Source organism: Magnolia sinica, chromosome 7 (genome assembly GCF_029962835.1).
Source record: "Magnolia sinica isolate HGM2019 chromosome 7, MsV1, whole genome shotgun sequence".
Taxonomy (NCBI): Eukaryota; Viridiplantae; Streptophyta; class Magnoliopsida; order Magnoliales; family Magnoliaceae; genus Magnolia; species Magnolia sinica.
The window spans coordinates 82,318,075-82,329,978 of record NC_080579.1 but is presented as its reverse complement, the minus strand read 5'-3'; the positions used below and the strand labels follow the sequence as shown (position 1 = coordinate 82,329,978).

General features: G+C 41.7%; 1 protein-coding gene across 1 annotated transcript; it reads left to right on the top strand.

The window, feature by feature from the left end:
- Positions 1-5,694: 5,694 nt before the first annotated feature.
- Positions 5,695-6,120, top strand: LOC131250682 (glycine-rich RNA-binding protein 1-like). The gene has a single exon (XM_058250965.1). The coding sequence runs from the start codon at positions 5,695-5,697 to the stop codon at positions 6,118-6,120; it is 426 nt and encodes a 141-aa protein (XP_058106948.1).
- The last annotated feature ends 5,784 nt before the right edge of the window (positions 6,121-11,904 follow it).

Genomic DNA, 11,904 nt, shown 5'->3' with positions numbered 1-11,904 from the left:
TTAGAATTTGATTCATCAAACATATAAAAGTACTTGGTGCGTTTGATAGACCGAAGGGCATGACCAGCCACTCATACAACCATTCATTGGTCTTAAATGTCATTTTTCACTTATCACCAGTCGGATATGAATCTGATGGTACCCGCTCCTCAGTCTTAATTTAGAGAACACATTAGCCCCTTCTAGCATATCGAGCATGTCATCCAACCACGGTATTGGAAGCAGATATTTGATGATAATTTTATTAATTGCCCAGCTGTCGACACACATGCACCAACTCCTATCTTTTTTTGGTGTTAATAATGCTGGTATGATATATGGGCTCATGCTCTCTCTCAAGAGACCCTTATGAATTTATTCCTCCACTTGCCCTTAAAGTATCTCACACTCCTTTGAACTCATCAAATAATGAGGGTAGTTGGGCAGGTTAGCCATAGGGACGAGGTCTATGTGATGTTAGATGTCCCTTATGGGAGGCAATCCATCAAGTAAATCTTAAGCTAGACTTCTTTGAATTTGTTTAGCAATAGTCTTAAACTTGGAAGAATATTTGAGGGTTTCGATTCTTCGCCCTTCACCACTATGACGTATATCTCACTAGTTTTCTTGGATTCCTCCATGAAATTAAAGTATTTGATCATTATAATTTTTGCCAACTGAAAATGAGATAGCGCATTGTTCAGTTACTTTGGTCTCGTTTACCTTTTTTATTTAGCCAATTAAGTACGAGGAAGGATGTTTTGTCGTTGGTAGTTACAACTTGTCTACTATCACTCTTTAGATGATATTTTCGTTACTATCACTGTCTATATCACATCATAGACTTTTCTGTTGATAACGCACTGCGTACGGAATATATTGTGTCGTTATGGATGTAATTCCTTCCGTGGGGTATACAGTAATCACCTCACAACTAGAGATTCGCCACGATCCTTACCCGTCAATTCATCGCCATCTGCTATTTCCTTAACGTTCATGTTCATCAAAGCCAGGGTCTTCTTCTGCGGCCTCACCTTCAGTGCCCCCTTCGTTTTTAGCCAAGTGTGCTGCGGGATGTTGAAGACAAGTGTTTGATAAGTGGCCCGATTGGTTACAGTGGTAACAATTGTTCGACCTTGGCCGAACATAAGAATTTGAAATCCTACTTGGGCCTGCTATTGTGGGTGCTACATGTTGAGGCCTAGATGAGCAGCTTCCTGTTTCACGGTTTACAGTTGTAGGATGTTGAGGACATTCTTTTACTGGTTCTTCTCCTCGTGCCAGCACTGGATCCTGCAGGGGACCCATTATGGGGGGTCGAGTTGAAGGATAAGTTCGATTCGAGACTCTTGCAAGCTATGTTTCTGCCCTACCTGCCAACTGAACCACTTCATCCACGGTCCCGACTGGGTGCATCTGAACTCGATCCTGAATTGTCAATCGTAATCGTCCTATAAATCGTGCCACCTTCTGTAACTCAGATCCTGACAGATCGTTTCGTGTTGCTAACCGTAGAAATTTTTCAGTGTAATCTATGATGGTTTGATTTTCTTGTCGGCAATTCTGATATTGCTAAAATAATATCTACTCATAATCACTGGGGAGGAATCGTGATCGAAGAAGACATCTCATCCGTGGCCATGATGAGATGGGTGCTATGTTCTGGCGGGCACGTGAGAGTTATAATTGCTCCCACCATGCAGAAGCACCAGATTTTAATTTAAACACTACAAATTTTACCTTTTTATGATCTGGCACGTCCATGTAATTAAAATATCTCTCTGCATCGGCTAGCCAATCGACGAAATTTTCTATGCATAATAAATCATTAAAACTAGGAAGTTCAGCCTTACCTCGATAGTATCTTTCATCATGATCTAGATGATCACCTCTATTGATTGGTCATCGAGCAAAGCTTTCATTAAGGTCTTCATCGCTAGAACTTGAATAATTTGGTGTAGCCTTACGGTTTGCCACTAGTAGTGCTCTACGAAAATTAGGGTTGTGCCATACAACAACTACAGACGGTGGAGCAACCATAGACGGTGGAGTATCGCCTAGGGCTTGGGGCAGAAGTAGCGCATCCGCAAGATGGTCAAGGGTTACATGCAGCCCTTGCAAGGTCAACTGACTCTCCTGGTGAAAAGCTTCCATTCTTTCCGCAAGATAACGAATCCCTGGATCACCGTCCATAGGATTTTGGCCCATACTTTCGTTATTGCCTTGGGAGCAATGGTGGTTTGAAGTCCACATTGCAAGTATAGTGTTGGTTAAATGTTCGCATTATGACTTTTCCTAGGGCCCATTGTTAGGCTCGTACGTGTTATGTGTAGGCCATCTAGGCCCATCTTCGTCATGAACATCATCTATCCCATATAACATGTTTAGTTCCATGATTCATGATCATATGCATCATACGTATGCTTGATATGAGAAATGATTGATCATAGCATATGCCTTCGGGCAGATTGTCTAGGGGCTCCCGTACAGGGGTGTTGCCCTACATGAGCGCACGATACGCGCAGGATTGTTGTATGACTGGATAGTGTGATTCATGCATTCGCATTGTGTGATATGGTTACTGTACGCCCTAGCGACATCAGGGCCGTAGCCTCCACAGACGTATCGTGGTTGGCAGGATTGGATACCGAAAATACTGTTCTACATAGGGTGCGATAGATATCCCTGGGTGAAAGTCTCTAAACCCTTATGGTACTAAGAGGTTGCTCCAACGTCTAGACCGAGTGGGTGCATGAGCACTGAGTGCCGATTACTAGACGGTTGCGCTTTCCACTGTGTCGTGGTCGGTTAGAAGGGGGTGCGGCCTTACCCGCCCGAGAGTAGGGGGCAATGCTAGGCTGAGTCTGACTAGCTCGAGGAATGGGTCCGCTATTGACGAGCCGAGCCCGATATTGGCAGGCGGATAGTGAGGTCTTTTCCACTCACCTTATTGCGCGCGATGGGGCGGCAATCTGGCTGGGAGTGTACTAGACCCCGGTGATATTCCAGATTTTGAGCTGTATTGATATGTGGACTTAGATGAGGATTTGTATGCTTGAGTTACATTTCGCATTGCATGGCCTTGGTATGGCCGATATCATTTTTTGTACCGCATGGCCTTGGTACGGTTAATGGTATTCTTGGCATTCATCAGCATGTTCCGCATTACTCTGATACTGCATAACTGCATTACCACCTTGAGCATACACTTTCACCACCCTCTAAGCTTTCTATAAGCTTATGCACGACCGTTGCGTGCAGGTGACATTGGATCTCAACCGCGCTGAGGCTTGGACGCGTGGCAGATCATTTTAGAGTTTTTGTTCATCATCCTTGTATTTTCCTTTATGCTCATTGTACTTGTAAAGTTTTTTATCATAGTGGAAATGTGATGGAGTTTTTGGGTTGTTGTTTGTGGGTAATGCCTTTGGTTATGCTTATTACGAATCAAACTGATGTTGGAAATCCTCCTTGTAGCATCCCAGGATCGAAATCTGGCGAATGGGCGCTGGGAGCCGAGAATGGGGTTCTACGGAGGCTGTTGGCGCCGGATTCGGCGATCGGGAATTTTGTGAGCCCGGTTTCCGAGTTCGGGGCGTGACACTACATTACTCACTATGTAAGTAAAACTATAAATCCTGCCCAAGTGAACTACAATTATGGAGAAAGAACTCTTAGCCGTAATGTTCGCTTCGGACAAATTTAGGTCCTACTTGATCGGATCCAAGATCATCATCTACATTAATCATGTAGTGTTAAAGTACCTTCTATTTAAGAATTATGTTAAGACCCGCTTGATATGATGGATCCCCCTACTCTAGAAATTTGATTTGGAAATGCAGGACAAAAAGGGAGTAGAGAACGTAGTGATTGACCATCTTTCGAGACTTGATCTCCCCAATTTCCTTAAAATGTCACCTATAAATGATATGTTCTTTTACAAATAATTGCTTAAACTCTCCCAATTACCATAGTTTACTGACATTGCTGATTATCTTGCCACAGGTTTCACATTGACTCATTGAAATGCACAAGATAACAAAAAATTCTTTGCTGAGGTTCGTAAGTTCTTCTAGGATGACCTGCATTTATTCAAATATTGTTCGGACCAAATTCTAAGAAGATGTGTGCTAGACAACGAACACCAAAGTGTCATCTCCTTTTTCTATTCGCAGGCCTGTGGTGGTCACTTTTTTGCTAAAAAGACCACGATCAAAATTCTGTAGTGTGGCTTTTACTGGCCCACTATATTTAATGACACTCATGAGTTTTGTAAAGCTTGTGAGTATTGTCAGAAATTGGGTGCATTATCCCATCGAAACATGATGCCTCTGAACCCCATTCTTATCATTGAAGCATTTGATTGCCGGGGCATCAATTTCATGGGGCCATTCTCACAATCCTTTGGGAATTTATACATTTTGATAGCAGTAGACTATATCACTAAGTGGGTCGAAGTGTTCCCGTGCCAGAACAATGACCATCATACGGTCATTCAATTTTTAAAAGAAAAATATCCTTTCCCTATTCAGAACGCCTCAGACCATCATTAATGATGGAGGTTCACACTTCTGTAATATGACATTTGTAAACTTAATGAAGAAATAGGACATCTCTCATAAGGTGAGCACTCCATATCACCCATAGACAAGTAGGCAAGCTGAGATTTCCAACAGGGAAATTAAACACATTCTAAAGAAAATGGTTAACCCTGACCGTAAGGATTGGCCAATCTGTTTGACCGATGCTTTATGGGCATACCATACAAATTTTAAGACCCCCATTGGAATGTCCCCCTTTAGATTCATCTATGGGAAAGCTTGCCACTTGCCTGTGGAGTTGGAACATAGAGCCTACTGGGATATAAAAAATATGAACTTCAATTTAGACAAGGCTAATTCACCGCGCAAACTACAATTGAATAAACTTAAGAAAATCTGGAATGATGCATATGAGAACTTGAGAATTTACAAGGATTGGATGAAGGTGTTCCACGACAGGAACATCCTTCAAAAATCATTCGTAATCAGTGAAAAAGTCCTTCTGTACAATTCTCGATTACACCTTTTTTCAGGTAAATTCCGATCTCGATGGACCAGCCCTTTCACTGTTACTAATGTCTATCCACATGGGGCCATTGAGATAAAGAATCTAATGAATGACCATGTTTTAAAAGTGAACGGACATCATTTAAAGCCTTTGTTGAGAAATTTGACTCAGAGGACATGTTCACGCCTCTAATTGATTCTATGTACCAGGATAAATCTCCTAGTCTGATGGAGGTGTAGTTAGCTTTATTACTTTTATAGGATTTAGGATTAAGATAGTTTGCTTTCAGTTTGTTTGAGTCCTTTTGCTAACCCATCTTCACATTGAGAACCTTGGAAAGGCTTCAATCCCCTTCCTTCAGGTACTACATTTCCATCACTTCTCTTTCTTTTCATTGTCTCATATGCAATGCATGCTTAAATATACACACACATATATATATATATATATATATATATATATATATATATATATATATATATATATATATATATATTGAGGACAATGTAGATTTTAAGTTGGGGGTGTGGATTGAATCAGTTTTTAAGACATAATACTTGCCCAGACCATGCTTTAGCTTAGAGCAAGAAGGGGCGATTTGTAGGGCATTTTAAGAGATGGCTTCAGGTCGTCTTCCATGGCCCCTTCAGGGGCGATTTCAGGTGAATGGGGGATCGAGTTGGGACCAGCAAGGCCGGTCAGACTAGGGATTGGAAGGAGGTGTGGAGGAAAATCCCCAAAGTAGAATGCAGATTATTCATCAGAAATCTTCCATTCACGGTGTCAATTGAGGACATTAGAGCCAAATTCGTACAGTTTGGTGCCCTAACTGATGTCTTCATTCCAAAATTTCCATCTTCTGGCAGAAGCAAGGGATTTGCCTTTATAACTTTTAAACGGTGGGAGGATGCAATGGTTGCTATTGAGCTCCTCAATGGACAGTTCTTAGGGTGTCGGAGGATGATGGTTAGTGCTGCTATCAACCGTCCTGCTAATAGGCCCCCTGAAGATGTTGGAGGAAGCAGGGTCATCAAGCCGAACGTCCAAGCCCCATTAAAGCTTTATCCACCACCTATCCCCCCTCTTCTCTGATGCATCAGCTAGATTCGTCCATGGAAATCCCTGTTCGAGTCAGCAGAAACAGATCCGACATCTGCTCCTATGCAGAGGTCACCTCTCTCCCTTCCCCTCCACCGCCCAACAGGCATAACATCATCATGCCTAAATGGATGTCGGATAAGGGAAGAGTTGAATTTGCTTATACTCTGGTTGGAGAAGCCACGAGTACAGCCATCAACTGCCAGTCCCTTCAAGAAGCGATTAAAATCTCCAATTTTCGGGCCACCTAAGTTGAGGTACTCCACTTATCTCAATCTGCTTATGCTCTGAAATTTCTCACCCAGGGAAGCGGTCACGACATTTTACAATCAACTGTCCATGGAGAGGGTGCAAACTAGTTAAATGAAATTGTTCATCTTCGAGATTGGACTTCCAATAGATAGCTAAGGTCAATTGTTCATGGGAGTCCACTTAGCCTCCTGCTGTAGCTGATGCGTAATGAACTCAGCTACTCACCACTCTACGGAGTCCCTCCCACATCTGTTTCTCTATGGCTAGCAGGCCTCCAGTATATGGCGACACTTCATCTCCCTATTTGGCATCCCCTTTCTTCAACAACAATCAATTGAAGGTAGGCTTTTGCAATGGCGGAGAGCCTCTGCCCCTGGCATTGCTCCTTCTTACATCTGCAATCTCCTCCCTATGTTGATTCTGTGGGAAACCTAGAAATCTAGGAATGAAGATAGGATTGAAGGTAAGCCCATGAAGACCAAGATTATCATTGTGTGCATAAAGGCCAGTGCCAATATTTCGTCCGGCACTACGGCTTTCAGATGGGCTCCTCTCATGTAGTCTAGGGACGGTCTAGGTAATGCACGGTCGTCCCGCCTTACCTACCAGACTGAAATTATCAAATGGACTAGATCAGCAACAGGTTGGATTAAATTAAATGTGGATGGCTTGGCTAGAGGTAATCCGGGGCTATTTGGAGGTGGAGGGGCATGCAGAAATGAAAATGGTAACCTTATCTTTGCCTTCTCGATTGGATATGGTGTGGGTTCAAACAATCGAGCTGAGCTCCGAGCGATTCATGACGGCATTACTATGTGTCTGGAAAAGGCGCTGAATAAGGTCAAGGTTGAATCGGATTCCAAAGTGATGGTGGATCTCTCATTGGGGAAGTCGAGTATTGCTTAGAGTTAGAGACCATGGGTATCTAGGATCTTGAATTTAGTGAGTAGAGGCTCCTTCTCCTTCAAGCTCATTAAGAGAGAAGGAAATGGCCTAGCGGACGGGTTGGCCTGTGATGGGAGCAAAAGGCAATCTTTCTCCTTCTACAACCACATGAGCGACCTCCCTACTGAAATGAGGGGGATGATTTTCTTGGAGAGAGTCGGTTTGGGCTGCCTTAGGACCTTTCTTCCCATACTTATGCTTATTTTGTTGTTTCTTTGTTAGCCCTTTTAGGCAGCTCTTTATGATAGGCGCCCCCACTATTTTTGTCTGGGGCCGCCCGAATGTCCATTCCTTTACTTCTTTAATTAATGGAACTCCATTTTCTTTTCTTTCTTTCTTTTTTCTTTTTTTAAAAAAAGGCCAATTGTTCATGGAAAGCTAAGGTTGACCTCACCCACTAGCAACCCTATTCATAATTTATTAATGCGCAACTTATATGGACATTAAGGGTGCAAAATAGTGAAATCAAATTGTTCACCTTCGAGATTGGACTATTTATGGAGAGCTAAGGTCGACTCCCCATGAAGAGCTAAGGTCGACCTTACTCACTAGGAACCCTATTCATAATTCATTATTATACAACTTATATGGACATTAAGGGCCAGCTTGATCCATTGTATTAAACTGAATGGGCAGATTTCCAAGCCATCACACATTCATGATGGGCCCACCTAGTGAATGGCCTGCATCTCAAACGTATATGCCACATTGGATTTGTTATGCATGATTGTGATTATTTAATTGAATAGTATTAGAGAATATTAGGTGTATGTAGGTTTATTATAACTCATATCTAAATATGCAAGAGAAAAGATTTGATATCTTAGTAAGAGTTTTCATTCAGATATGCACAGTCAATGGATTCTATTGGGTACTTTGAGAATCCTATATACACTACACCAAAATTGTTTATCAAGAACGGCTAGTGCTTCGGTTCAGAAACAGTATTAAGCCGTTTCTAATTGCACACGGTTCTAAACCGTTTCTACATGCGGGGAGTGTACCCTCTTTCCACGCATGTTTCTAAATGCCGGGAGTATATATACCCTCCAACTTTTAAGCCGTTCTAAAGTAGAAAAAAGCCTGATTTCACCGCAGCCGTACCCAATCTCTCTCTCTCTCTCTCTCTCTCTCTCTCTCTCTCTCTCCGCTCCCTCCCTCCCCCTCGATCTCTCTCCCTATCTCTCTCCTCTCCCTCCCAACCTCTCTCCCTCTCTTTCCTGCTCCCTCACTCCCTCCCACTTGATCCCTCTCCCTTTCTTTCTCTCCTGCTCCCTCACTCCTGATCTCTGTCCATCTCAATCTCTGTAGCTGCAGAAGATTATAGATATATCGTCCGTCGCCCCATCCACTTGTTTCCGAGCATATTTTCTATCGTTCGACCGCTTTTGAGGCAATGAATCTTCTATCTCGGATTCCATTTTCATGAAATAGGGTTTCGATTCTCTATCTCAGATCCCATTATGGTTGAACTGGCCTGACTTTTAGGTCGGGGTTGGGCCCACCTGATGAATGTCCACAATATTTCACACTCATGAGAAGTCAAGAATGTGTGCTGTGAATTTCCTTTGAATCTCTCTCTGTTCACTAGGGTTCCTGAGATTCTTCCTAGGGTTTTACAGGGATGATCTGGCACATGCGGATTTTGCCACGATGGAGCTTTTAGAGGATCTAGACCGGCATGTCTATTCTGTCTAGATCATCAATCCGTACCACAAGATGAAGGATCTAGTTAACTTGGCCTGCTCTCTGAATTTCACGCTGAAAGATCTTGGCAATCCGAAGCATGACCGGATGACTACATTCATCAGCGGGATCATCAATTTGTGCCTTTACAAGTAAATCAATACCTTTGATTCTCTCTTCGAAGTTCCTTTTGGAGGTTTTAGTGATCAAGGTTTCAATGGAATAATGGATTAGGGTAATCTGGGGTCGTTTGGCCCCCTAAAAAAATAGCCATCTAGAAATGGAATCCATTAAATAGGGGTAAATTCCAGCATTTGGGACCCTAGAAAAGCTTAAAAACTATCTCTTGGTGGAAACTGGTTCCAGCTTAATGGCTACTTTTCTAATTCCTGGCCAGAGGCTGGCTTGCAAATTTGAGGGAAATAGATTCCTCCCAGCTGTCACTTTTTTCAAAAATTTAATACACATTGTGGAATTCCTAAAAATTTCCACAAAATTACAATTCCAGTAACCAAACATGACAGACAAACTATCTTTCTCTGGGACTTCATTTTCTGTAAACAAATTCTTTTGTAATTTTTAAATTCCCGGGTGCCAAATGACCCCTTAAAACTTTTTGACTAGTTGATTTTAAAATTTCAGGGAATTTATATTTTCTGCCTCATTTTTTATACATTGACCTTTTATTTCTGCTCTTGGTACTATTCTGATATTTAGAAGTGGGAAATAAGAGGTCTATATACCAATTTTTTTTAATGAATTCTTAGAAAAATGGGAAATCTAACTTGCATGTAGTGCACAGATTTGATAATCTCATTTCCGTATTGCATATAATAATGCCTATGGGAGTTTTGTGTTCTCATTGCCACTACACCAAAATTGTTTATCAGGAACGGCTAGTGCTTTGGTTCAGAAACGGTATCAAGCCGTTTCTGATTGCATACGGTTCTAAACCGTTTCTATATGCGGGGAGTGTACCCTCTTTCCACGTATGTTTCTAAACGCATGGAGTATATATACCCTCCAACTTTTAAGCCATTCTAAAGCAGAAAAAAGCCCGATTTCACTGCAGTCGTACCCAATCTCTCTCTCTTTCTCTCCCGCTCCCTCACGCCTTCAATCCCTCTCTCTCTCTCTCTCTCTCTCTCTCTCTCTCTCTCCGCTCCCTCCCTCCCCCTCGATCTCTCTCCCTATCTCTCTTCTCTCCCTCCCGATCTCTCTCCTGCTCCCTCACTCCCTCACTCCTTCCCTCTTGATCCCTCTCCCTTTCTTTCTCTCCCACTCCCTCACTCCTGATCTCTGTCCATCTCAATCTTTGTAGCTATAGAAGATTGTAGATCGATCGACCCTCACCCCATCCACTTGTTTCCGAGAGCAGATTTTCTATTGTTCGACCGCTTTTGAGGCGATGAATCTTTGATCTCGGATTCCATTTTCATGAAATAAGGTTTCGATTCTCGATCTCGGATCCCATTTTGGAGGTTAGTTTTTTCTAAGATTTGTTTTTTGGATAGGTATGGTGATTTTCGCATTAATGTTTGCATGTCTAGTGTTATACTCTGCTAGAAGTATCAAATAACTCCTCAAATGCATGTGTAGAGAGAGGGTTAACATTTTCTATCTTGAAAGGAAGAATCTGATGTGATCGGCCAATTAAAAACTGACATCATCTACTTCCCAAACCCATCTCTCTCTCTCTCTCTCTCTCTCTCTCTATAAAACCCAAATGAAATGCATCAACAGCAACAACGGTAGCAGCAGCAATGGTGAGCTTCAAAACCCTCTTCCCTTCCCCTCCTACTAACATGTGCCTCGGGTGCATTGATGTTTCAGTTATCTCTCAATTTTCTCGTAGCAAGGTATTTCCTTTTTTTTTTTGCATTTTTTTAAAAATTTTTTCATAAGGATAGAGCTATTTTGGGTTTCTGTTACTTTGTCATGGGTGTGCAAGTAATGGGCATTTTTTCTTTGCCTTGTTATTATTATTTTAAAATTTTTTGGAGGTATAAGGGTAGATTTGTTTTGGGTGTGTCTTAATTTGTCTTGGTTTGGCATGTTTTGGTTTGAATTTGATTCATACAGGTTATTGTATGTTGTCATCAATGTTTTGGTATCTTGGAGGTATAAGGGTAGAGTTGTTTTAGGTGTGTCTTAATTTGTCTTGGTTTGGCTTGTTTTGGTTTGAATTTGATTCATACAGGTTATTGTGTGTTGTCATCAATGTTTTGGTATCTCTCATATTTTTCTTCTGGTAAGTTATTTTCCTTCACTTTTTTTTTTTGAATTTTTTAAATTTTCAAAAGGATAGGGCTGTTTTGGCCTTTTGGGTTTTGTTATTTTGTCATGGATGTGAAAATCTTAGGCATTTTTGCTTCGCCATTTTTAAAAAATGTTGTTGGAAGTTTCGATGGTGGATCTATTTTGTGTGTGTTAATTCGTCACATGCATCGATATTTCTATGCACTCTGTAATGGATTGTTGCTATTTTCATGTGTAGGCATTTCAACAACTCACAAGAATCACTGTCATGTACTACAATCCCACAATTGTGCAGATGGCTGGATTTGCTATTTTCGTGTACTACCTAAAATATAGCTTATTTTCTGCTTTCTTTACTGCCATCTATATTACACATCAAAATAAGTCGAAGTTGATGATGTTATGTATATGTGTGTTAATTGGGTTTTCACTACAAAAATACCAGTATTAGGGGCGTTTTTATCACAGGCGGCCACAACAAACTGCCACTGTAGATGGAAATCAGGGGTGTTTTTATGTGGCAGCCCATGTACAGTGAAGCCACCACCACTCATTTTAAATGAAAAAAAAGACTAAAATTGACTTTTTACCCCCAATTCGCGCGCCCTCCCCAAATGGTGCTTCTTGTTTCCCGCG

Bases quoted from the DNA above. Each gene is read 5' to 3' on its own strand.
- LOC131250682 (XM_058250965.1), top strand. From the start codon at position 5,695: ATGGGGGATCGAGTTGGGACCAGCAAGGCCGGTCAGACTAGGGATTGG.